Source organism: Pagrus pagrus (assembly GCF_965226575.1).
Source record: "Pagrus pagrus genome assembly, chromosome: 3".
Classification (NCBI taxonomy): Eukaryota; Metazoa; Chordata; class Actinopteri; order Spariformes; family Sparidae; genus Pagrus; species Pagrus pagrus.
This window is the reverse complement of record NC_140187.1, coordinates 6,099,679-6,127,541: the sequence shown is the minus strand read 5'-3', so window position 1 is coordinate 6,127,541 and position 27,863 is coordinate 6,099,679. Positions and strand designations below refer to the sequence as shown.

General features: G+C 41.2%; 3 protein-coding genes across 4 annotated transcripts; 2 read left to right on the top strand and 1 right to left on the bottom strand.

Moving 5' to 3' along the window:
- The first annotated feature begins 34 nt into the window (after nt 1-34).
- LOC311253206 (transmembrane protein 263) lies at nt 35-7,283 on the top strand. Its single transcript, XM_084347006.1, has 3 exons — nt 35-349; nt 4,211-4,298; nt 5,892-7,283. The coding sequence occupies exons 1-3, from the start codon at nt 341-343 to the stop codon at nt 6,176-6,178; spliced, it is 384 nt and encodes a 127-aa protein (XP_084203132.1). The 5' UTR covers nt 35-340; the 3' UTR covers nt 6,179-7,283.
- Nucleotides 7,284-8,647: 1,364 nt separating this feature from the next.
- On the top strand, nt 8,648-14,526 carry hgh1 (HGH1 homolog). The gene is made up of 10 exons (XM_084349315.1): nt 8,648-8,781; nt 9,759-9,881; nt 10,742-10,880; nt 11,067-11,204; nt 11,376-11,527; nt 11,656-11,756; nt 12,121-12,219; nt 12,879-12,970; nt 13,060-13,182; nt 13,399-14,526. The coding sequence occupies exons 2-10, from the start codon at nt 9,772-9,774 to the stop codon at nt 13,618-13,620; spliced, it is 1,176 nt and encodes a 391-aa protein (XP_084205441.1). The 5' UTR covers nt 8,648-8,781; nt 9,759-9,771; the 3' UTR covers nt 13,621-14,526.
- An 11,018-nt stretch (nt 14,527-25,544) lies between these two features.
- LOC311253411 (uncharacterized protein) lies at nt 25,545-27,352 on the bottom strand. 2 transcript variants are annotated; one of them, XR_014621678.1, is made up of 2 exons: nt 26,159-27,352; nt 25,545-25,782 (listed from the first exon to the last, which is right to left on the bottom strand). XR_014621678.1 is itself a non-coding variant. In XM_084347356.1 (1 exon), exon 1 carries the CDS (start codon nt 26,914-26,916, stop codon nt 26,224-26,226), a length of 693 nt encoding a protein of 230 aa, XP_084203482.1. In that variant the 5' UTR covers nt 26,917-27,352; the 3' UTR covers nt 25,810-26,223. The 2 variants fall into 2 exon arrangements, 1 of the variants encoding a protein (XP_084203482.1); XM_084347356.1 differs by lacking the exon at nt 25,545-25,782 and having other exon boundaries at nt 25,810-27,352.
- Nucleotides 27,353-27,863: the final 511 nt, after the last annotated feature.

Here is a 27,863-nt window from a genome sequence, read left to right as displayed (position 1 = left end):
GTGTGTGTGTGTGTGTGTGTGTGTGTGTGTGTGTGTGTGTGTGTGTGTGTGTGTGTGTGCTGAAGGCGCCACGTCGGCAGAACCAGCAGGGAGAAAAGAGAGCTGCGTAGCTCCGCTGTGTGAGGAGAAGTTAGGAAGCTGCAACATTAAAGCGATAAAAGACGCGAAGAGCGAGAAGAGACAGCAGCCGCTGACATCGAGAACCCGAGCGGCAGGCGTCTGTCCCGCATTTAGATCCACTAACATCCACAGCAGAGTTTGGTTCCGAGGCTGAAACAGAAGCTGCTCCTGTCTCAACTTTACTCTGCCAGGTGTGTTTGTGGGAGAAGCACTCGGAACAATGGTGAAGGTAAGGACCGACCAGCATCCTCATTCATGTTTGAATATGTGGGTCACAAGCAGCGTGTGAGTTAACTGCATGAAAATCAACATGTGTGACTCAGTTTTTCCGCTGCAGGCTCCAGGAGTGATGATGTGGAGTTTGAATATAATAACACGTTATGTTAGCAGCAGTACTGTGGCCTCTTTTCTCTTCTTCTCTGGAAAAAACTGTCATTTTCCTTCCAGTGTCGTTAAAGGAAGGTGTCACAGCTTCCTGCGAATGTTGCTCAAACTCTGATCCAGCTGTGCCAAATCCTGATTAAAAAAACCCTCAAGTTCCTGCATCAGATCTGACTTTTCACACCCAGCCGTGCCAACATTTATCAGATATCGTGCAGCTGTGTTTCTTATCTTTGGGATCTGGGCCTGTTTTGTGGGGCACAAGAAGAAGAAGAAGAAGAAGAGAAAAAAAAGGGGGGGGTGGGGAGATGTTTTGCAAGATGATTCAAATTATAGGACAGAGAACGGCTATTTTTGCAACAAGCATGTGAGATATGCAGTAATTTAAAGTCTCGTATGCTTTAGTTGCTTACAGGGTCATAAGTGAAAGAGGTTAAGATCACGATGACCTACATTGACGTGCACACCAGTCAGGTGGATCTCCTGCTCGTGCTCCATGTGGCAGATACCCATCTTTTATACTTCATCTAACTGTATTTTATCAAATAACTATATAAATCACGAGCAAAACACTGAACTGTATGATTATTTCATCATCAGTGATTTAGAAAAGACATGGGAGGAACACATTTAATAAGATATGGAAATAGATATATACACGAGGCATAAAAACAAGCTATGTCAGACACGCAAGTGTGAAATGTATACCTATTAAAATATATATATATACTCTTTAGAGTGTGATAAGTGCAGCTTGTTAGATAATTACAGGTTTGAATCTGAGCACAGCTGCCGAGACAGAGATTCAAATCTGTAATTGAGCTGAAATAAATAGATTTTCTTTCACGGGATGGCAGGGCGTGAAAGACATGTACAAATCTGGGTTTATCCTGCTGAGCAATGGGAATAGATGATTCAACCCAACATCAACACCCACAGTCGCAATTAATTTCTGTGAGATTTGCAGTCTGAAGTTCATGTTCAGGACTTAAAGATCCAATTTGTAAGAAAGCTGAAATTTGAGTTTCATTCCCACCGTGTCAAAAACTGAGGCTTAGGTGTCAGTATTTGATGAGTCTCTTACTAATACGACCTTTAAAGGAGACATATGCTCATTTTCAGGTTCATGATTTTATTTTGGGTTACCAATAGAAAAGGTTTACATGCTTTAGTGCTTCTGTTGTAGCTCCTGTCTCTTTAAGGCCCCCCACCCTCCTGAATGCCCAGTCTCCTCTGATTGGTCAGCTCACACACGCCTGAGCCAGCACCTCAAACGACAACAACAGAGCAGCTGTGCTAAATAATTTTTTTTGTGCCAAACTAGCCACTATGCATAAATTATGCAACTGTGTGACAAGGTGACATAGTGTGAGGTCACAAAGTCATAGAATAAAGGCGGGACTACTGACGAGGCGTTTCAGGAGCCGTGTTTTCTGTGGGAGAGAGGAGCTTCTGTTGCTGCAGACTTTGACCTTTTGTACTTTCAAGACCTTTTACATAACAGGACAAAACTCTGAAGGAAAGGAGAAAAAAGCACATAGGTCTCCTTTTAATTAAAATGAATCTTACTTTGAGAAATATAAACATGTTGCTCTACAAAACCTTTCATTTGACCAAAGGATTCACAGAGCGAAACTTACCCACCTGTGGATCAGCAGGTGCGTAGGAGAAGATCAAGGGCCGACAGAATCAGATAAAACAAACTCCTGCGCACCGTTCACCTCACTTGAGATCAGGAATACATTTTTAATAGCAATGTTTCGGTACAAAGACCTTCATCTGACTATTTTCCAAAATAACCTGAAACTAAAATCAGCCTTATGTTTTATTATTTTGGAAAATTACTTGATGAAGGTCAAGAGCAGTCTGCAGGAGTTTTTGTTCCGTTTCACAAAAGAAACCACAGCTGTCAAAAGTTAAATGTGCACAAATAGTTATTTCTTATTGCACTTAAGTGAAGTTTGGGAATTCACAGGAGACATATTAAAACCAAATTGGCCAAAACTTGTGCAGCAGAGGCTGAGATATGCTGATTTTTAATTCCTACTATGAGTAAACACTCTATCCTACATTTCCCATAATGCACGTGGGCATTATCCTTAAGGGTTATTTTACAGGTTTGAAGAAGCTCCTCGAGACAGTTGCAATAGTACTAACTGGCCAGGGAAGTAATGTGTAAAATCAGTTGAGTGCCCTTTAAATGTTGTCTAAATGAGAAAAAGAGGAATTCTGGCTGCAGTTTAATCCTTCAGGGCAACTGTGACCTACAAGGTACGTCAGGCTGGGGTTGTTATTCTAAGTGTCTGTAAAACATTACAAAAATGATTCCTACAAAGACAGACCTTTCTGTTCAATAATAAGATCCTTTTGTAACCAGAAACAAGTCTCGTTCTTGAAGAAGTCTCACTCTGAAATCTCGAGAGAGGCGAGTTGTTGTCGCATCGAGATTGTCAATATTAGTTCAGTTAAATTAAACTAATAAATTAAAATGTCTTCCTCCAACAACACGCCTTTCATGAGATTTCTGAACGAGATTTCTCCTTGAACAAGACTTGTGTTTCTGGTGGAAAAAAGTATCTCATTCTAACTAAAAGGTGTCTTTCTGTAGGAATTGTGTTGTCAATGTTCTCAGACACTAAGAATAACAACCTCAGCCTGTCAGCGACAGAAACAAGCACTCGGTGGGCGATTGCAGTTGCCCCAAAGGATTACATTGCAGCCACTGCAGCCCTGTCGTGGCTGATTCCATAACTTTTGGTTAGTATTAAACATTTACACACCAAAACATGTAAAAATAAAGGGTCCAGGTTTAAAAATACTGGGATTTCACTTTTAGGTACAGTTTTGGAGGTCCTTTAAAAAAAAAAAAAGGCTATAATCCAACAATCCAAATCTTAAAATGTCGGTGTTCTCAAACTTGATTTGAATTACGAAGTTAACGTTACTTTTTTAAAGTTGCATTAACTTAAGTTTCGCTTTTAGATGCGTTTTAGGGAAAAATTGTATTGATCAAAACCTACGGAAGAAATAAAGCATGGAGCCAATAAGCTATAATGCAAACTGAGCAGCCCGGTCAGAATTGATCAGAGTACACCCAGCTAGAGTGTGGCAGTGTGGTGTGTGGGGCTAACATGGCATCTCCTCGTCAAAAACAATATCTATTTCTAGAAATGATAAGATATAATGTGTAACGTTTCTGCATCAAAATGTCTAAAAATAACTGGACCTTTGTTACATATTTTGTTCCGTAACGGTGCGTTTTATTTGGTCACCTGTTGCTGTAACTTACAGGGAAACACCAGATGATACGTCAGAGAGTGACACACAGTTGATACAGATGAATATTCATGTTGAATGTGAATACATTAGTTTACCTCGCAAGTAATTCTGGGACTTTTTTTTCCCTTAATATCCTTTATATTTCTATTGCCAGTATGGACATGACAACGGTATTAAATTGCAATCATGGTGGTCTCAAAAAAGGTCTTAGAAATGCTTAAATTTGACTCAAAATACAGTCTAGAAATTGCAAAATTGTTATTTAAATCAGCAACTGTCTGATCAAAGAAGTCAACAAGATCATGACTGACATGAAGACATGTTTAGTTTACTCAGTGATGAACACGTATTAAAGGTAGAGATGTGTTGTGCAGGTTGTTTTATTCAGAGTAAATAACAAGCTGGGGGGTTTTTCTTCTGTGTTTTCCAGAATGTGAACAGCGTTAACGTGGAGCCCCAGCCTGGGACCAGCCTGGCCTCGGACGAAGCCGAACCCGCAGACAGCCAACCCACAGAGGGTAAGCGGTGACCTCCCGAGGCTGTGGCTAAATGCTGAAACATCATCGGGGAATATGGTGCAATCTGTGCTTAACCGTTGCGCGCTTCTATTTCAGAAACAGTTGGTCTGTCAGGGGAGTTTGTGTGTTTGTGTAAGAGCGGCTGCAGCTCCAACCTGCTATTTGTGTCCAAACGCTGAGACACTTTGCACCAGTTTGGTCCCCTGCTGCTGCTCTCAGTAAACATCAGTGTTTGTCATGAGATGAAACATAAGTCTGTTTTCAACATATCAGACCTGATGACAGTTTACCCACCAGGTGAATTATACATATCAGACCATCAGAGGGTTGTTAAGCCAGCTCAGATATAAAGATACACTCCTGGTTAAATGTTAGACTGTAGCACCTGATAAAACCACAAAGATCAAGATTTCATCTTAGCTCACAGTTGTTTTTTTGTGTGGTTTTTTTCAGGAAGGGGAAGACTAAAATATCAGTTACAGATTTACCATTTAGACATTGCGCACTCTTTGGTGAATCCACTGAAATATTTCAACATCTACAAGAGTGTTTTCTCCATGTTTTCATGTTGCCCAGACAATGTAATAATTGAATACTTTGTTGTCTGACTTTTCATCCACTGCCCCGAGGTCAAATATTTTAATTACTTAATGTCCTAATACCGGCAAAACTAATGATATTCCCATCTGCTTCAGCTGTACTTTATATTTAGTGCTAAATAGCAGGGTTTAAAAAAGCAAAGATATCGTACAAGGATTACTTACAATATCTGAAATTTAATTTTCAGTCAATAAATGTATTAAAGTGGTAGTTTGGGTCTTTTGTTGTCGGGTTGTATGAGGTACTTTTCCCTGGTCAGTGTGTTACCTGCAGTAGATGACTGTCAGCTCTCCACCTGTGTGGATAAGCAGAGCGATGTGCTGGCAGAGCATTGTACTGCTGCAGACTGAACCAGCAGCAAGACGTATTTTAGCCACCTGAAGTCCCACCTAAAGAATATATATTGGTTTTAGTATATCTATCTCTATATTTTGAACATTTTTGGAGTTTTACGTTGCCGTCAAACAGCCTTTTCCTTTAGCACCGCATCCCCTCAACGGTCATCTGCTGCAGGTACACACTGACTATGGATAAGTACCTCATGCAACCCCACATCAAAAGACCTGAACTGTCTCTTTAAGTATCAAAACTATAAGTAAAAGTAAATTCTACATATTTGTATTTATGTATACACTGTATACGTTTCTTTAAAAATGCGGCTGCTTTTGCTCTGATGCAGCATGTGATCTGCAAAGCAACTAGTGACTAAAGTTGCACTGATGGTTAAAGTCAGTCTTGTGACGTTGTGAAGGCGGCGTGCAATGACACAACGAGGAAATTAATCGATAATTCCTCTCAAATGCAGACCCCCTTCCAAGTAAATACAGATATTTGTGTTAAAATTTAGGGAGTAAAAGTTCAGATACCCAAACTATCTACTGAAACACAGTAACAAAGTATTTTTTCTACTTTGTCCAGCTGTGCAGAAGTACCTTCATGGCCCGTAGAAAACTGCATATCGTGATGCTTCATGTATGTTTGTTTTGTTTTCAGATTCTGGGAAAGACCACGTAGCACCTGCCCCTGGCATGATGTGGCGAGTGACCGGAGGCCTCTTCAACGTCACAAAGGGAGTCGTGGGCGCGGCGGTGGGCGGCGTGGCCTGGGTGGGCGGCAAGAGCCTGGAGATCACCAAGTCGGCCGTGACAACGGTGCCCTCGATGGGGGTGGGGCTGGTGAAGGGCGGGGTGTCCGCTGTGGCCGGCGGCGTCTCCACGGTTGGCTCGACGGTAGCCAGCAAAGTCCCGTTCACATCCAAGAGGAAAGACAAGGCCGAGTGAAGAGGAGGAGGATGGTGAGGAGGATGATGATGATGATGATTGATGATGATGATGATGATGATGGACTTGCCCCGCCCTGAGCCAACAGAGAGAGGCTGCCAGCTGATCTCTCTCTGCCAATCAAACTCCACAGTGCCTTGAATGTGGTCACCATACAGAGATCCAGACTTTGATGCAAATACTCCATTCAGTACCGCAAATATTCAGTAGAATCCAGAATTACAAGATACTTTGAGTCGCTGTCATGCTTCATAAAAAGTTACTCATGTGACTCTCGAGTGGGATTTGTATGTCTGGAAGTGAATATCTGGCTCCAGGCTGATCACATGGACCAGGATCCACTTCAGCACGCGGTGGACGACTTTTTATCTGTTTACAATCCAGACTGATGCTGTCGCAGTTCTTTCATCTCTTCACTCTTTACAAACTACACATATCTGGTGAAGTGTTTCTGAATTAAGATGCTGATTTTTTTGGTCTTTTTTGTTTTCGAAGTTATTGAAGTACTATTGAAATCTGTGTGACAAGAATAGTTTGTGGTAAGAAAAATAAAAAAGTGAAGGATCAGCAACATTCTTCAGCCCACAGCCTTCACTGCGTCTGACCTCCTTTTAATCCTTTGGAAGAGCCCAGGGCCGTGTTTTCCCCAGCAGCCTCGGATCTGCATCACTCCTCTGATATGCCTTTCTGAAGACTGTAGACACAATCAACACTGGGCTCACGCCTTTTTTCACAACTACATTTTTGCTGACATTTTCTGTGTGAAATGCTAAAATCGCTGTGTTCGACCTCGACTAGTCGACTTTTTGTAAGATTTAAAAGAAACAGAAAAAAACATTCAATAGCATTTCATCGTGATGATTGTTTGATAGGAAAAGTGCTCGCTGTTGTCTGAACTGGTCAGTCAGTGAATATTTGAACTGCTCCTTTAATCAGAATCACTGTACTGTAGTGCAGGCAACAATCGTGAACGTTTGTGTGCAAATATCAGCATTTCAATGCAACATGTGGAGCGAGTGGGATCTGTTGCTGATGGGTCTAAACTATTTGAATGTCTTGTATGTGTTATTTTGGATATATCAATAAAGTAGTTTGAAAGGTTAAAGGTTGTTGTCTTTCTGTGCTTATGAAACCTTAAAAGGCAGAATTGAAAATTTTAAAGGTCCCATACTATGCTCATTTTAAGGGCAAAACTTTTATTTAGGGTATCATTTAGAATTTTTACATGCTATACTATTAAAAAAATACATATATGTTGTATGTATACGTAACATACATGTTTCTGTATCAGCTCTGCCAGTGTTTTTGCAGCCACAGGTGTGCTGGGGATGTGGCCAAGGACTGTGGCTTTAACCTGTAGACTTGCGGCTTGAGCCCTCTCAGATACCATGACGTGTTCACTGTCATCACGTCAAGTTTGGGAGTATGTGAGACTGCAAGACAAATGTAATAATACAATAATAAAATGAGTAATGAAATGAATTTTGATTACCTCTACAGTCTACACTTCCAAATATTTCTGTATGATGATATGGTTAAATATTTCCAGACAAAACGATTCAAGTAACGTTATAATAAAGCCATTGTTTCAGACATTCATAAAAAGTTCTACAATGTCATGTCCGTATTGCAAGGAATTGTGGGTAATTAAATCAGTAAAGTCCATTGAAGTCTGTGGAAAGTCCCCTCGAGGATGAAATATTGGTTTAGACAGCCCTCAAGACTCGTGCGAAAGTCTGCAATCACGATGAAGTCCAGATATTTGGATGCAGCCTTACAGAAGTCTTGATGGCTCATTTGAAGGCACAGTTTCTGAATGTAGACTGTGTGCATTTTGATACTCTCACAGTATTTTACAGCACCAAGACCTGCTAAAAAAAGATTTGCCAAATTTTCATTATCTTGCTGAAAAGAATGCTACATACTTCTGTTCAATTTCCAGGCCACAATATCTGATGGCTTTCATTCTTATATGGTGTTTTAATGGTTTTATTCTGTCTTTAAAGAAGGAAAAAGAAATACCAAGTACCTGATAATTGCTGGATGCAGTAGTACAATTGTAGGATGCTCAGGCTGCCTCTCTCGGCTGCCTGTGGTCAAAGGTCAAAAGAAATCAACTCTATGGCCGATAATTATTTCACACAGCACACTAGAGACAGACATTTCATCATTCATGTGCAGACAAAAAGTTTGAGTGACTTGCGTTTGTTTTGATGGATGTGGTTTAAGTTCACCCATAATAAAATACAGATTATCAGAGTTTCGTTAAGTTTGTTTCTGGCTCATTCAAATAGTACAGAATGTCCTCAAAGCGCATTTTTGGACTTTATCCAGCTTCAACCAGTTCCAGCTGTCTCACCAGAGCGCACCACACGTGGCTGACACTAGGGGGCAGTCGCGTCCAATCAGCGGCGTTTAAACTGCTGAAAACAAAGAAGAAGAAGAAGCTAACCCGGAAGAAGGGCGGGCTGTAGCTTCAGCCTGTAGTGTCCACATGTATCCACACACCGCTGCGATTGCTCCCATGCTGTCTGATTTAAAAGCTGTATAGAAAGTGTTTAAGATCGAAATGAGACAAAGACAAGTCCTGTAGCTCTTTTAAGGTAAGATTTTTATACCTTACGGTCATTTTCGAGAACAGACATCAGTATCAGTGAGCTGACGAAATATTTCAGCAGACGAGTTTGTCAAACTGTCAGAAAATGTCTGTAAACTTTGTCCTCATGTGTGGACAGTTAAAACATTTTAAAGTAATTTAACTTTAGCTGCTGTCGCTAGCATTGTGTATAACATGTCAACAAGCTATCGTTAAACACACTTTTATGCTAACGTAAACAACAGCCCTGACCTGGCACTGATAAACACACATGATCACTTACAGTGTCGTCTTTATTTAATCTTAATTGTAAAGTCAGCTATGTTAAAATAACAACGGCTAAAACGTTGATGTTTAATGGCAGTAGTCAGGTAATTACACAGATCTGCAGTGTAATAACAATGTAGATAATGAAGCTGATCACAGCCTGAACATGCTGGAGACAAACACTCAGTCTATTACAGATCACACTGTAAGCGTTTTCTGTTTAAAATCCTAGTTTCACCTTCATTTGTGTTACATAACAGCTGGTTTAACAACAATCATAATAATAATTGAATACATTGAAATACATACACTAAAGAATAATCTATTTATTCTTATTCATTATACTATTGTGATTTTCTTTCATGTGGAGTTTAAATTTACTGATATCAGATCAGTCAGTGAGGCTTGTTTATTTGACAATACATATAGGTATTGTTACATATGATTAAAATGCAACATATGTAAAGCGTCCAGTTGTTACTAATTTGCATTCCTCGTCCCTGGTTAGGCTTCTGAGGAAAAAAACACATTATACAACACTAATACTGACATAAAAACTAACTAAACATAGACATAGACAGGCAGCCGCTACAGACGGTGATTGTAACAACAGTGACAAAGAACAACGACTCAAAATAATGACGAGAACAGACAAAAGTAGTAGTTAAATGTGCTGTTGTTTGAACGGGTGTTTGTGGTTTTATTTCTGTTCATCAGACGCTGTTAAAAGATGTTGAGTGATACTGAGGCTGCAGAGCTGCTCTCCTTCCTGGCCCGCGACACACGTCCTGATGTCAAAGGTCAGGCCACAGAATACATCCTGGGACTGTCTGGAAACAGGTAGGAGGAGGAGGAGGAGGAGGAGGAGGATGGTGATACCGTTGATAATGTTGATCTCCGCTCCAATACAAATGGTAGAATATTCCTCAACCAGACCAGAGTAGGGCTGCAACTAATATTTACTTTATTTTCGATTAACCTGTTGATTATTTTCATAATTAATAGCTTAACTGTAAAAATTGTAAAAAAAAAAATGCTTATCACAATTTCCGAGAGCCCAAAGTGACGTCTTCAATTTGCTTCCTTTGTCCAACCAACGGTCCAAAACTCAAAGACTCGCGTTTAAGAAACTGTTTGACATTTTGTTTGAAAAGTGACTGAAACGAATAATCGATTTTTAAGATAGCTGGTGGTTAATTTTCTATCAACGGACTAATCAATTAATTGACAAATCGTTGCAGCTAAAGACCAGACTCTGATTCCACCACAGCCCGATGTGATAAATTGATTTTATTTAAACTTGGAGCAGGATGCACCTTACAGATGTGTGTGTTCACAACACAGATGATGATCAATGGCAATATAATTAATACATTAATATATTACTGTTGTGGTGAACTGTAGACTAACTGGGCAGTGGTTATGAATAACTTAGAATTTAAAGCAATTATTGGTAAAACGTATTGTAGAAAATGCATCACTAATAATGTGTAGCACTAAAAGACTAGAAGTAAATTATCAATAAAAGTGTTCAGAAATAAATAAGTGTTTTCTATGTCAGCTGCTAACTTGTGTGATCAGACACACAAGGAAAATCATTTGTAGGATTTATTTGGACAGATTTACATCTTTGTGCACCGTCACTCAGCTTAAAGTTGGCAAAGTGACTCTCTTTTTCATTTGTGTTTGTTTGTTTTCAGGGATGGCTGCCGCTTCCTCCGCACTAAACCCGACGTTCTTGCCGCCCTGTTTGCTCTGACCTCTGACCCCTCCATCGCTATTGTGAAGGACTGTTACTACATCCTCGTCAACCTGTCAGCTGACGAGACCCTGCACCAGGTGATCAGTGAGCTCTTAATAAGTCAGCTGTCTGAGAGTGAAACACTGTTGTCAAAACAGACATATGTCAAATAAAGCAAAACAAAAACAACAGTACATCTAAATGGATGTGTTGGATTTGGTGTTGATTTCCTCCTTGAAGACAAACATGTTACAGGTGTCTGTTCTTGCTTTTGTCTCATTCAGGTTTTGGTGGCAGATATCAAAGTTCTTCCAGTGTTGTTGAAGAACCTTGAGGATCCGGACTATCCGTTCTCTGACCAGATCTGCACCATCCTGTCCAACCTGAGCCGCCATGACAAGACCTGCAAGACCGTTTTCAAGGTGATCGATCTAGAAATGGTACAGGGATTGAACAAGGTTTTGACTCACACAGCTTGACTCGACATATATAAGTGAGCTGCTGAACCTGTACAAAGACTCTCAGGTCATGAGAACAAGGCTCAGGTCAAAGTGCTGGATAGTGAGAGATGAGGTGTTCCTTTGCCGTTTCAGGTCCTCCAGGAGGGAGTCGGTCTGGCTCAGCTGGTGGAAATCTTCTGCACTGAAGATTTCAACAAGAAGGCGAAGCTCCACTACCTCGGCCCGCTGCTGTCCAACCTGACACAGCTGCCCGAGGCCAGGAACTACATAACGGACAAGGACAGGTGACTGATTACACAGAGGAGAGATCTGTGTCTCCCAGTTTTAGTAATTTATTTCAAAACTGATTATTCACAGTAAGTTCAATAGAAATGTGGACGTTGACATCATGTTGTAATCGCGTGTGTTGCAGGTGTGTAATCCAGAGGTTGTTGCCCTTCACTCAGTACCAGGCATCAGTGGTGAGGAGGGGCGGAGTCATTGGCACCCTGCGCAACTGTTGCTTTGACCACAGTGAGTCACACACGGAGACCTCATTCACACTTGATCACTTCGTATGATTGGGGAGTACTTATTACACTGGGGGCTCTCTGAGACACACAGACAATATTTACTTCTCCTAACTGTGTCTAAAAGTCAATAAGCCCTCTGGGGAAGTAGCATCTTTAGTCCCAGGTGAAAACACCAGTCAAAGTGAACCTGAAATCCGAGACATTAGATCCTCTAACATTTTGACTGAGCGCTAAAATCATAATAATAAAACAGAAAGAATAATTTAGAGAAATATTAGAGATGTTGCACCATGTTTGTCCTCCCCGATCTGTAGTCTAACAGTACTACGAGTTTTCTTATCCAAACCTCTCCTCAACCTGTCCAGCACATCACGAGTGGTTGTTAAGCGACGCTGTGGACATCCTGCCCTTCCTCCTGCTGCCACTGGCCGGTCCAGAGGAGCTGACAGAGAAAGAAAATGATGGTGAGTTTTTGATCTGATAGTAACCTGATTCGTTAATTCAGTCATTCAAATTTCAGAGGAGTCTGATGATGTTCTCTATTTTTCTGTTTTGTCAAAAAATCCAATTAACAGACAAAAAAACAACAATGACTTCATCCCACGAAAAATGTATTATGTGTTTATCTATAGCCTGGTACATCTTACAGGGATCCCTTGAACGTTTTTGGTAATAGACATAAATAGACATGGGTCATTGAAAGTGCTTGAATTGAAATATTTTGCAAGAAAAGTCAATTTAAAATTCTTTTGATATATTTTTAAATTGTCGTCTGTGATCTTCTGGAAAGCCTGCTCCTTCTAAATTCTCAGCTTTGTTACAGTAATTAACTTTGAACTATGCCATGTTGGGCCCTCCTGATCTTCCTCCTGCACAGAGCTCCATTTTTGTTGTGAAAGTATGACACAGTAAAACTCATTAATGAGTCACACTGTTTCACGGGTTTATTATAAATGAAACTTTATATTTTTGACAGCTTAATTAAGGTTAATGTCTTCAGCAGGAACCATTGTTGGTTCTGCTCGATTCTTGTTGAGAGAAAATGTTTTTAATGAGCACAATTTAAAAGTCCAGATGAAGTAATGCTGGTTCTGACTCTAACAGAAGTTGATGTGATGTTCAGGTCTGCCTGTGGACCTGCAGTACCTCCCAGAGGACAAGAAGAGAGAAGAGGACCCTGACATCAGAAAGATGCTGCTGGAAACACTTTTCCTGGTACGACACTGCAAACAAACACACATGCAAACTCAGTCATGTTTTCATGTTGTGTTCTTGACTGTTTTGTCTCTTGTGCACTTGTGCAGCTGACAGCGACCAAAGACGGCCGGCAGACACTAAAGGACAAGAACATTTATTATATCCTGAGAGAGTACCACAAGTGGGAGAAAGACGTCCATGTTTCAGCCGCCTGTGAGAAACTGGTCCAGGTAGGAATCATCAAACAATCTTCTCTGCTTAACCTACGAATAATGAAAAGTACTACATCCTTCAAAATTACCATTAAAGTAAATCGACACCTCCGTAAAACAGTCTCAAAAAAAGCTGAATTTTGTATCCCTCATGGGGGCAGGTGTTACTGTTTGATTAGACCTCATTAGTTTTAGCTTGGTGGACCTAATTACCTGGAAATTGTGTGTTTCCAGGTGCTGATAGGAGACGAGCCGGAGCAGGGGATGGAGAACCTGATGGAGGTGGAGATTCCTGAAGACGTGGAGCAGAAACTGAAGGAGGCTGACATCAAAGAAGAAGAAGAGCTGCGGAAGGAAGAGGAGAGGATGAGACAGGAGGAAGAGGAGGAGAAGAAGAAGAACAACAGTGAAGCAGAGGGGGCAGACAAAAAACAGGAGGATGGACTGATACGATAAATCCTGTGTTTGAATCTGGAATCTGTAACATTTGTCACCCAGACATGACTTTCAGTTGAATGTTCATTACAGTGTCATGCAGATGTGAGAGGACATCTACAGAAATAGACACAATGCTCCAGAGTGAGCTGTGTCACTGCTGGAGAAAAAGTAAAAGTAAGTGTCACAGGCTGCAGCTGTGATGGATTTTAAAATGTAATCTTCTGTTGAAGCATGAAAGATACTCACCATACCCCTCACATTGAATCCACTGATACATTTCTGTAGTTCTCTCAGTTTGAACAATGGCTGCACATCATGAAATTGATTGTAAAGGGTGTTGTTACTGTCAAGCTGTTTTTGATTGACTGACCAGCAGGGGGTGTCAGAGCATTTACTGTTTCTGTCATTTCTCTATTCTGACATTCAATCTAAAACCATTCAACAGTTGCACCGCTGCTCTCCTCTCTGCGGTTCAACTTTAACTTGAAAATAAACAGAAGAAAAAAAATTTAAGAATGATACAGATCTCACAAGCACCTCACGAGATGACTTAGTAGTAGGTCAAAAAGCTTAAAGTTGAATCATTTTAACGTAGAGTAAAGCATCATAAATAATTTTGTGACTATGTGTCAGAATTGTAATATTGATATGTGCTCTGATAACCTTGGGTTGAAACAGACTGATAGAAAACACAGACAAAAGAACAGAGGACACACACATAGGGTGGGGGCCGTTCTCCATCAGGGATAATAGCTTAGCTATCGTCCTCGTCGCTCTCTGGACGCGAACCTGCCACCTCCGTATCTCAACGGCTGAGCGCATGCGTACTGGGGACATTCGAACTTACATCTACTTAAACCGCTCGGCCATCGCGGATAAGCGGTCTGCCGCCGTAAAAAAAGGGGTGTCACGTGGTGCGCTCTTAGTGTCAGTGTCTCTAATGTGTCTAACGTACATGATGAATTAGATGCGTCATTTTTCCAACCTCCCAAATAGTTATTCGCTCCTCTGAACCGTTTACACATAAAGTGAAGACACTCAAGGAATTCATGGTTCAGCCTTATTTCAAGGTCAGGATGTGGGAGAAAGCAAAAAAAGTCAAACAAAATCAAAACGAAATAGGCTACTGATAATTGATTGCTGCTGAGACGGTCTCAGATGATGAAATCATCATTTTCTCATTTTGTCAAAGTCTTCAAAAATGACTTCTCTGTCAACCTCATCGCTAAATAACTCCACCGCAGCCACTCTGGTGGCCTCCGGCTGTCAGCCAGGACGGGTGTCCTGGGTCCGCGACTGGCCCCACGCTGCCCTGCAGGTGCACGCTGCTTGGCAGAGAGTGACTGTTGACGGGATCTGAATGCCAGTATGGATACCTACGCACGGGTGAGGGTGGTTGCCCGTGTCCCGGCATGTTTCTCAGCATGGCCGGGCTCGTGGGCACCCTCTGGGGGCCATGGCCGCGCCATCTGGTATATATCTTTGATAGATATCTATTGATGACGCGTCGGCCCCTCAGTGCGTGAAGAGAACTGCGGTGGATATCAATTCACTTCAGACTATTAAAGAGTTCCTGAGCTATTTAAAGGCCTCCAGCGTGTCCTCGTGTCACTCATGGTGCCAACTTTAATTTTTTTGCTCATAATTTTTTTATGCCTGACGCACAGTCGCAAACAATACTCCCTCATCACACAGTTTTCACATTTCAAATTGCTTTACTTTTCAAATGATCGGCCTCCATTTGGCTGAGATGGTCTGAGAAGAATCCTCATGAAGCAGATGCATTTTTTAAATTCAAACGTGTCTTTGTTTGTTGTGAATCTTATTTACGGCATTTTATCACGAAAACATCAAATGTCATGATGCTGATGATTTATTATTGATATTATTGCGATGATTATTCATTTTTAATATTATTATTATTATTATTATTCAGTCATGTTCTGATTGGTGAAGCGGGCTACAGCCTAAAGCACAGTCATTCAAGCCAGAGCACGAGGCGTCTGTCTGTTGTATGTGCACACATACAAACACACTGAAGGCGGTGAGGGAAGGCCTTTAGATTTACACTTGTTTGACTTTGGTGCCCTCTGGTGGCAGCATCAAGGAGACACTGTATGAACTACGAAGGAACCACATTTTATAATGTATTGTCATGTCTGAGATGGAGAAAGTGTTGCAGATTAGCATTATAACACCAACATTGTATCTATAAAGATAATTAGCCTCATAATAGCGTAAACTTGAACATAAAACTTGATACAGTCACTCAGAACACTTTAAAGTATCTTGTACACCTTCAAACCCAAAAGACCTTTCAACACAGTGCTGGTCAAAATGTACATAAATGATAACACATTCACGTTTTTAAAATCCTGGTCGGTATCTGTAGTCGAATAAAATGAATTTCTGCTCACTCAACACATACAATGGATAAGGTGTCGACCTGTATGTTCGTTTTTCCTGTGTTTTATTTTTTTTTTTCAAGCCCAGTACTGATTATTAGTGATCAAGCAGACAGATAACACATATTTGGAACCACGAAACCAGTAGAAATGTAAAAATCAGTGTCAATATTTACAATTTGGAATAACTCAGACTCCAACACAAAGTTCAGAAAGCGAGAACAGTTTCTGACAGTGTTGAAAAGTGAAGACATTTCGTTAGATGAAGAGTCAATTTTGGACATTTTTAAAAGTGAGGAAATTTTGTCCTTACAAAAAGAGAAGTGTAAACCTTTTTTTCCAGTTGTTGATTCACTTTCTGTGAGGTAAAAAGGTCAAGAAAAAACATAATTTCAAACAGCGACCTGACAGGTGTAGAGGTTAAACAGTGTGTGTGTGTTTAAGTCTAACACACTGACTGGCATCTGTCCTACAGTGTGTGTGTGCTGACCAGGTGTTTCTTTATCAGCGTCTCTGTGAGTTTTTCCACCTCGACACAAGGTCAGATCCTAACAGTGTAGGAACGTCATAGTTCACACTGAAAACACCGTCAGAGTCAATCTAACCTTCTGTCGAGTGAGGAAATTAAGAGAAACAAAAGTCAAACACCTCAGTTAACCATCAGCAACAGACACAGAGGAATGGCTGTTACATAAGTTAGTGTCCTCTTTCAAGTAAAGTCAATCCACATTGATCAGATGTCCTGTCGCCTACATATAAATGGTTTGACTCTGGTAGTATGTAATCTGCTCCATTACAGATATCTGATGAATGAGGACACCTCACAGTCAGTTGCTTTATGTCACTTCACCTCAAGAACTTCTACAGAACTTCTCTTTAATGTGTAGATCGGTGGTTTCAGTTGAGCCAGTGTTCGCCAGGAGAGCTGCCCTAGAGCCTCGAGTACATGTTGAGACTGAACACACTGCTGCATATTTGCTCGCTGGAGGGTGAACACAGGAAGGAGAAGAAAAGAAGACTTGTGTTGAACGGATGAGTTCAGCGTCACCAAGCTCTTTGGTAACTAGGCAGATCTGTGTGTCCCAGCCAGCCAATCGGAGGCTGAGGTTTCCTGTTTCACTTCCTTGTGTGTATCCTCTGCGCGCACACACACAAGTGTTACGTGTCAGACGTGTACCACACACCAACAGTTGTGCGTGTTGTTTGTATTGTCAAACTTCTGTCACAGCTGGAAATGAATGTACTGTGCTACTTTTTACTACACACGTATCAGACAGCTGGAATTACTGAGCGCTTTATCACAAGCTTTAACATGTAAAACATGATGCAAATCTTTATTTCAATATTTATCGTTGACTACGTGCCTTCACGACTGACAGCACCACTGTTCTCAAAGAATGAAAGACTTTGTAATCGTGCTACAAGTGCAATAACTTCATTTCCATGCTGATAGCGCTGTAAGCTGCAGACACAAGACACTTTGTCAACCACACAAATGTTACGACTCAAAGGACATTTTATCCTTAATGGATTGACCAGTTTTGTGATTGTTGTGTTGCAGCAGTGCAATTTTATGTTATACCTCTATGACCCAATCACATTACGGCAAAAAAACAGAAAAGTTCGAAGTCAACTTTGCTTTATGTTCCAACTTTACCTTTGTTTATATTCAATTTTCTATTTCTCTCTTGTCATAACGCTGCTGTGCTTATGGTCTGGTTAGGTTTAGGCACAAAAAACACTTAGTTGGCTTTATATTGCGGCCTGAAACCCCTAACCCTAATTTACAGTAAAGTTTTGTGCAGTGATGGAATGTTAATCAGCACGTTTACTGAAGTACTGTACTTAAGTACTTGTACTTTACTCGAGTATGTCCATTTTCTGCTTTCTGAGGCAGATATTGTACTTTGACTGCACTTCCTTTCTCTGATAAATTTAGTTACTAGTTACTTTGCAGATTACATGCTGTATCAGAGCCAAAGTAGCACATTTTTAAATTAATCCATTAGATTAAATATCAGAATATCAGATATGACAATCAGTCAACCCATACTATACAGTATAAATATCTTTATTTACTTGGAACAAACCGAGGGTTGAGTGAAAGAGTGTTGTCAGGAACATACTGTAGGCAAAAGCCAATATGTGCATCAGTGTTAAATGCCCTTAAGGTGCACAGTCGACAGCCTGAGGTGAAGCAGGTGTATGTGGACTGACTCTGTTGTCACACAGAGTGCAGTTAACTATTGTTGCGGTCCAGGAAGTAGCCGTTTTATGATGAGGCAGTGTTGGATTACTAGTTTTATATCCTGTCACAGTGTAAATATATGACCAATATATGACGCACACCATATACAGCCCTCGACAAGCTTTGCTGAGAACTGTTGCACAAATATCAAAATTATAATATGATCTGACGAGCCGTGGAACTCAGCACGTCTCTTCTAAAAGTAAACTAACTTTTAATCAGGGTCGGACCAGATTACTTTGAAATGTAGTTGGTTAATGAAATTTTTTATTTAATCAGTTACATAATCCATTAGATTACAAATAAATGTAATCAAGTAACCCATGACGATGTAACTAATCTAAAACGAAGAATCACACTGTACATTGCAGCTTATTGTAGCATTACTCCCTCACATGACTCCTGCTCTGCTTTCTCAGTCCAAGCTCATTACACACAGCCAGTGGAATCTGTGTGTGTGTGTGTGTGTGTGTGTGTGTGAGTCTTTGAGTGTGTGTCTGTACCTTGAGAGGATTGTCAGTCCTGTGAAACATTCACCACACTGCTGAGAGGATATCAACTCCCTCACTCTCTCTCTCTTCTTGAGTTGAGCTTGTGTGTGTGTGTGTGTGTGTGTGTGTGTGTGTGTGTGTGTGTGTGTGTGTGTGTGTGTGTGTGTGTGTGTGTGCGCGCAGTGCAAGCTGTCAGGTCAGTGGAGCAGCAGGATCACACACTCACACCGGTGAGTAGAGCTCAAGCGAGATCTGTGAGACTGAATTAATATGAATAAATGAATTTGACACACAGCTGAAGCTGCCCGGCTCTCACTGGTTACAAGACACTCGACTTCAGAGGCAAGAGAAAACAAGAAGAAAGCAAGAGGATATATGGTACTGCACGTATCAGATATAAACTTAAAGTGGCAACAGACAACCTCTCCACCCGAGCTTTTCCAAGTTATATTATTATTGGTGCTGCTGTTGCACAGAGTCACAAATACTGTTGCAACAACAACACAAGACGTCATGAGTTTATTCAAACACTGAGTCTGTAGTAGAAATGGATCTCCAATTAATCTTCCTTTACCCAGTTGACTGTGTGCCCGGGGGCAGACAACATCGTCCAGCGGTAGCAGAGTTTATAGGGAACCAATGTTGGAGACAGAGGATTTCATTATTCTGTATCCATTATCTGTCAATCAGTCAATCAATCTTTATTTGTATAGTGCCAACTCACATAATCCTTGATTTATTCATTTACAGTATCTACTTTTTCTGGTTTTATTTCCTTTTGTCAAGCATTTTGTAACATTGTCAAGAAAAATGTGGATAAATAAAGTTTATCGTGAATATTGTTGTTATTATTATTATTATTAGTAGTAGTAGTAGTAAGTGTCTGACAAACACGTGATCACACGTGTTCATTAACAGCAGCAGTGGTTCTTGTTTAACGAGAGCATCAGTGCTGCTGTGATTTAAACAGTCACACTTTTGTTCAGTGAATCTGTGAATGATCAACAGCTGCTGTGTTCTCTGTTGCTGGTTGACGGGAAACACCATCATGAAACAGGAGTGTTTCAGATTCAGTTGAACACCGAGGGGATTTGATGATTGGTTACACATATTAACGAAGGGGGACTGGTATAATCCTCACACTTTTGTTCTTGTGTAGGAAGGTGAGACTCACTACACCCACAAACCTCTTTGTTTACTTCCTCTGAGTGTGTCCACCTCACCATAGCTCCATGAACCACACGTTAACATGCTGGTGAAGCCAAATCTTGACATGGGGGGGAGGGGTTAGTGAACGGTTATTAATGATTCAGTTCTGATTGACTTTTTAAAGACTTTTTTTTAACTGTTTTAGTAAAGTTGCTTTAACATCATCACAGTTCAGCTCAAGAAAATATAAACTTTATCACAGAAAAAGCTGTTTCACTTCACTGGATGATCTTTGAGACCGAAGCTTCTCACTGGAAACACTAATCTAGAGTTTACATGAAGACAGAGTTCAGACTGGGAGCCTCACTGTTGGTTTGTCATGCTGCTGAGCATGGCTGTCAATCAATGTGTTTTTCTGCCTTCTGATTGGCTGGCTTGTGTATTCAACAGAGGAGTCTCCGCCTCTGGAGCGGACAGCTGTACTTTTCCACTCCAAACTGAGATAGCATCCAACTCCATCCACTCCTCCTGCTCCTCCTCCCTCCATCACTTCATGTATTCATAACACACACCCCCTCCCCAATCACACACACACACACACACACACACACACTGAGGTAACAGAGGTTTCTTCCAGGATTAACCACAACGGCTGAGTTTACTCTCTGATTGGTTAAGAGTTCTGGTCGAAAAACACAAACCAGTATGCTCCATTTCAGTCTGGTTCCAGTGCAGATGTTTCTTCAACGTGACAGTAATTCTGTCATTTGCTTGTCATGTCATGTGACCTTGTGAGGAAACACCAGGCAACGACCACGGCTTATCTTTCCAGGCATTTATAAAAACGTATAAAGATCACGGTCTTCATCCTGTCACATGAGAATGTGTCTGTTTCCTCAGTCTAAGCAGGATCCGGTACAGTCTTGTTGCGTTGCTGCAGCAGGTTTCATGTCAATATGTCTAAAACCCACAGCGGATCCAAGCAGACTCTATCAGCTCTGATCACGTGGTGCATCATCACCATCATCATCATCACCACCGGAGATGTATCTATTTAGTTATGTGGGTGTTTTCTTTTTATTGGACAGCCTTTAGTAGAGACGGACAATAAAACAAGTGTAAAGAGAAATCCTGACGTCACGTCCAATTTCCTTCTGGTTTTCATTCAGCACTTTTTTCATGTCTTTGTGAAAACATGCAGTATTATCTGTGTGATGTTATCACAGGCTGGCCTGAACCAAGAGCATCCTCTTCCATCTTTGGTCGGCTCTTCTGACGCACTGCGACTTCAAAAAGGTGCAATATGTAGGATATGGCTTTTGTGTTGTTTTATCAACTGAGCTAACCGAGCTAACTGGCTAACAGCAGCTAGCTCCAGCCACAGAAAGCTAGCTAAGACAATTGTGACCAGTGGTTACTTTGATGTTTTCCTGCCACCTACATTTTTGGTGCTAACTTTGAATTCTGGCCATGTTTTACACTTTGGCCCCTTTAAATACTTGATTTTAGTTTGCAAGTTGAAAGTTTCAGTAATCTACAACTCTGCAGTCGACCTATATATCCTAAATATATGTTGTAATAAATGTTCTATATTACCATATATTCCTCAATACTTTGGAAATGTATTTCGGGGCAGCCCTGAGGTCCTGAGGGGGTTAAGACAATAATATTGAACCACATTGTCTTCAGTTTGGATTTGGCTGGGGACTGTTGCATCTGTCTCTCTACTGGTTTCAGTCAGTATCTAATAAAAATATAACTAAAAGAGAAGATTTTGAAAGTACTCAGGCTCTAAAGCCTTCCCAGACACCTGCAGGCTGTCAGCATGACCAGGGTTTTTCAATCACATGTTCAACTCTCACACGCCAGCTTGATATTCAGTGTATTTCTGTTCTACTGTTTATCTGATCATTACCAAATCAGCTGCACAGCTGAGCTCCCTGGGAAAAAAGGTTTCTGGTGCATTCACACGCAGTGACCTGATTATAAAAGACAACAGATATAAATAAAATATCAAACTTTAAAACTCACATGGTGGAGTCTTGTCAGCAACAATTATAGGGCATTGTACATGTGTGTGTGTGGGTGTGGGTGTGGGTGTGTCAGTGATTTCTCTAACCGTCGTCAGACTATAGCTCTGCCTCTACTTGTTGTTGGACGGCTGCCCTTTCACTAACAATTCACACTTTATACGTGGTGATGGTCGTGTGTGTTTGTGTTTAAGAGTGTGTGTAAGAGTGTGTGTTTTCTTGTCCTTCTTTGTGAGCACCAATTTAGGTTAAAGATTATGAAAGGGAAAAAGATTTTGGGGTTAAGACTTAGTTTTAGTGTTAATCAGGTTTATATAAAAGTCTGGATGAGGAAGTGTCAGAGTGGGTCCTCACAAGTAGAGACACACGAACGCATTTGTGTGTACACAGATTAGCATTAGCGTAGCTAGCAAAGGAAGTGTTCTGAGGCTACTGATCTACTTTCTGTAATCTTCCACACACACCATCTTACTGCCATGGTGCGTCTCTGTCCGTGTGTGTGTGTGTGTGTGTGTGTATCAGCTCACTCTCTCTTCCTGTTTGGCAGAATCAGCTGACCAATCAGAGGCAGCATTGCACAACGACAACTCACACTCAAAAGCAGAAGCTGCTGCTGACTGATGACTGCAGCAGAAAAAATAGACTCAAGAGCTTCAGCAGGCGTTTTCTTCACAGGGTGGCAAAGTCACGGCCTGCCCTACTCTGATTGGCTAATACTGGTCCCCTTCCTTGGTTAGGTTGGTTAGGTTTAGGTACGATTAGTGACAAAGGCAATCAAATGCAAGGACAGGCAATGCCTTAGCCATCCTGGGAAAATAAATTTTTAGTAGAAAAAAGAAAGACATTAAAAACAGAAGAGCTTTGACCTGCCGCAGTGTCCCTGAGCCAGGCAATGAGACCTCTGATAAGATAAGACAGTACAAACACACTGTTTGGTCAATGTGTCTGAATGTATGTGTTCTTGGTTAACACGCCCTGATCTAAAGGTCAAAGGTCAGTCTGAGGAGGTCAGACCTGTTTCAAAGCCTGGTTCAGATGTTTGAATCAGCCCTGCCTTCAGGCAGTGGAACAGGTTGACGGTTCTGTCTGACGTCAGACGACCTGCTGCTGTCATGAGGTCACTTACACAGCATGTTTACTTTCAGGCGTGTCTTCATTGTGACACGTACTGTTGGATTTCTATCAACATAAGGTTGTAGGAGTTACTGTAATGGTATTCATTTCATATATGTATTTATAAGGACAATGAACATTAATCAATATCAATAAGACGTCGTAAAGTAAACAAGAGCAACAAAATTAAATCACCCAAAACAAACACTTATCCAAGACCTCCGATCTGAAGCTCCTTCCAATTTCTTTTTAATATTTCTTTAAAATATACTTTGTATGTTGATTGAAATAGGCGGTATTTTCTTTCCAGTTTCAAGTTTTGATTATTCTGTTGTTTATTCTCTGCCTGCTCAATTTTGCCCCAGGGCCCCCAAACTGCTCATCCCAGAGTCAGGTACTAAATTTGGTTGCACCACAATTACTCGGGGCATGAGCTGACTTGTTTGGAGATAAAGGCGTAAGCCAAGTGGCCAACCAAGAGTCCTAGCATCAAGTGTGCACGAGCTTTCAGGCTGGCAAGAGCAACTTAGCACATCGTAGCATGAGCTAGATCAATATTGAAACATCCTATCAATAAATTTGGTCTAGTGTGTTGCAAAATGGCATATAATTACTTAAGAAATGATGCTGTGGGCAGAGAAAACTGCTGTGTTGTGTGTAACTATTGTGTAACTTTTTAGTTGGGGCTTAGAGTGATGTTGTAATCTGTCTCTGGTGCAACCACTTTTATATTAGTTTATAATAAATAATGAGAAATGAAAGCCAGGCTAAATTTGAAGTTACACAGCTAATGCAACAGGCTGCTGCTCTTTTCTTACTTTTGAACTTTAATAAAAAAAAGCTCTCCACATTTTCAAAATTAAATAGACTATTATTGTCTTGTAAATCCTCTTACATCACTGTAAATCTGGTTTAGAGGATGAAAACTGAACGGAAACCTGCTCAACTGTCCAATTACAAAAAATATTAAATATAGCCTTAATATTCTGCACTACAAAGCCAAACACAGCAAGTAGGCCTATTTTGTGACATGTGTTTCCACAGGCTATTAGAAGTTGTTATGTCAAATAAATGTATAATTTAAGTAAAAGCAAAAAAAACAAACCTCTTCTACAGACAAACAGCCAACTAAAGCTAATTTTACTTTTTTCCCGATTCATTCATTTATATATATATATATATATATATATATATATATATATATAGATAGATAGATAGATAGATAGATAGATTAATAGATAGATGGATAGATAGATAGATTAAAGTTAATTGTCTGATAGGCTGCTAGTTCAAAGGTATAATAACATTCAGTTTGTAGATACAGCGTTCTCCCCTCACATGCCCTGATGTCTAAATGTACTGCGAGACCTCATCTGCATTATGTAGGACAGTCTATCCCACTGGGGGGTAAAATAATCTGGCATAAATGTAAGGCACTACAACATTTCTCTCTATCGTCTGCAGTTTACCAGCCAGCCTGAAATCCTACAAAGAAAAAATCCCTGATTTTCTTCACCATTTCTGCTGCTTTCCCACACTGAAGGGCAGAATAATAGATCTTATAAATCAGAGCAGAAACATTTACAACCTGCCCGTTCCTCACACTTTGACCCGCTACCATTATTAGTTTATGACACACCAACACAAAGAGGCTTATAACTGCCGGCCTGCCCACAGTGGGTGTGACCAGCCCACTTCACTTCATGTAATCCACTTCATCCACACAGGAACACAGTGTTCCTCCTGTCTCTCCTGCTTAAATGCCTCTAACATTCCTGAATAGAAAAATACAACTTTCACTACTGGTAGTGACAAGAAAATGTTGGATAAACATTGCCAGTTGCATTACTGTAAGTGTTTGGCAGCAGGGCATGTGTGTGAATGTCTAAAAAAAGTTTTATATATATTTGAAAATCTGTACATTTATAGATCTGTCTCTGTTAAAACACATTTCAGTAAATGGGGACCGAGAAAAAGACCAGCTGACTCGTTGATTTAAGCTACTGAGAATACTTTAAAAAAACTTTTTATCAAAGAAAATAGAAGGAGAAGACATGAGTATGTATGAATGACTGTATTCATTATGTAAGGGATCACAATGGAAATACGTTATATAAGCAAAAATTAAAGTGTTTTATCATGTGCCGTGCAATTTCATCACCTCATTTGTGTTACATGCTATTATGTGTTTGTGTTGATTTATTGCAGGATTCATTTCAAAATGTATTAAATTTAACCATTAAAAAAGTTTCGAAATGCTTATTTCTACACTTGTGTTGTAAAGTTTATATTTATTGAAAATGTTTTTCTTCACTGCTCGTCTCTGTTCCTGCTTCTCCTCTTACATATTATCATGTGAGTATTTACTTTTAAATAGTTTAACTGTTTAATTCAGTCAGAGCTGCCCTGGTGACTCAGTGACACACTGCCCCTGATAACACAACACTTCAAGGAAAACTCACTCAGTTAAATCCACAAAGAAACAATCCATACGCCCACATTACACCAATGAGATATTTATTTGTTTTTTATATTTTTTATTCTGTACAGTAAAGGTTTTCTTTTTTTCGTTAATGACAGTCTGCATCAGCCAATCATCTGCAGCCTAATCCAGGCAGCTCGATGCTGATTGGCTGTTAGGGCTCACTCCCACCACCGAGCCCATCTCCCTTTGTGTGCAACAATAACAACAGAAAGGCAGCACTTTACAGCATCCGGACACACTGAACATGACCAACCATGAACTGTAAAAGAAAAACAAAAAAAACATCTGTCTTAATAATGTCATTTAATCTTTACATTCAATAAAAGTTTGTCCTTAAACCTAGAAAAATACAAGCAGGGTGAAATAGTTTCATGTGGTTCCCCTTGTTGTAATCAGAACATCAGTGCCAGTATCTTAAAAAAAAGACAAAGTAAGGCAGGTTGATGCGTGTTAAGAAAAATGACATTTGATTTTAAAAAAAATGTTTTTAAAAAGTTGACTTCTGCTGGAAACTGATGGAATCATCACACTCTGCGACCATACTCTTAACACTTTAAGGCTAAACGAGTCAATGAGATGGAGCTTTTTCTTTAAAAAAACATTTTCTGTGAACATGAAGCAGAAACAAACCTGACCTCCTTCAGTCTGAGGTTTGAGTCTCACACTGCTGAGGACAAAATGGCTCCCTGAAAGTTTCCCTTCAGGACGTCAGGATGTCACAGAACTCAACAAAGTCCTTCTGCATGAAATTCTGGCTCTGAATCAGGTCGTCTTCAGAGGGGAAATACTGCATGCTGTCCTCCTGCAGACGCAGACTGTCCTCCTCCTGCAGCCGCAGACTGTCCTCCTCCTGCAGACGCAGACCGTCCTCGTGCAGTACCACGATCTGTCCTGGTGGTGTCGTTGAGCCGTGTGGGTTGGGACTGTCCAAGAGGGCTCCTCTGGCATTCTCCAGGACACCCAGGTACGAGTCCATGTCTGTGAGCTCCATGTCGCTGTCGGAGCTGCTGCCGCTGTCGCTCCCGACAGAGTCGGAGCGCAAGTGCAACATCTGGTACTTCTCGTGCATTAAAAACTGGTTGGTGTTCTTGGGTGCACGCATCCCCCTCGCTCTGTTTCCCTTGACGTTAACGGGCCGGAGGGACATCACCGGCCTCTTGAGTTGAAGGGGATGATGGTAATGAGGATGATGAGGGTGCTGGTGATTGCGCCCTCTCGGCCACCCTCCCCCTCCTGTCCTCCGCCCCTGCAGGCGCCCCCTGCAGCTCTTGGACCAGCCGTGCTTCCTGCGGCTGGAAGGGTCCCTCTGCGGAGCCCCTTTGCCATCCTGCTGCTGCTGCTGCTGCTGCTGCTGCTTCTGGCAGCTCCTCCTGCACATCATCTCTGAGAGCATTTTCTTGTCTTTCTTGCAGTCGCCTCCCTTCCTCCCTGCTGCTCTCCTTCACATCCTCCCTCAGTGGCCCACACAACAACAAAGAGAGGCTGGTTACTGGTTTTCTGGCTCAGATCACAAATGACCCCTTTGACGCTCTGAGTCTACCTTTTCACTATTCTGTCGCGTTTTTTCTTGACCTCTGGCTTTGGCCGATGCATAGCCTGCTCTTCCTCCCCTTGCAGCAGCAGCTTGCCTGCTCGGCTGTCTGCCTGTCACGCCCTCCTCTTGTCTCTATAATCTCTCTTCTTCACTTGTCTAAAAGTCAAATCAGCTCTTTTCAGCTCTGATTAGTGAAATTAAGTGAGGTTAAGGGGTTTAAAGCGCCTTCTAGTTGATTTGAAGCAGTTATTTTCTCTGATTTAGGCTGTCAGTGGGTGGTTCACTCAGCTCAGACCAGCTCTGACTGTGGCTCTGCCTTCGCCTCACAGCCAGGATAAAGACATGGAAGGATCCACTCACAGGTTTAACAGAAGGAGGGGTCAGAGTTTGTAGGTTTGTCCACTACCTCGTAATAACATTGTAATATCACAGATTTCTACTAGTTATTACCTCTACATGCATTTCTAAGATATTATAACATATGTGTCGATCTGTAGGAGCCTCAGACTGTGTGCTGTGGTCGTGATTAGCAGACAGCTCCCCCCCCCTGCAGCAGGATGGTTCACTCCGCTTCAGCTTTAGCAGCTGAAATCTGATCCACAGCTGCTGCTGCCTCTGCCCGCCCCTCTGAGGACAGACAGCTACAACAACCAGCAGATCTGGGGCAGGAGGGCTGGAGGGCTGTCATAGCAGTGACAGCAGTCAGTTATTGTGTCATGCACGTACAAGTACCACCCCCACATGGGCACCAAAAATACAGTTGCAGTGGTGAAACGTTTGTCTCGAAAGGAAATAGTTTCCTATTC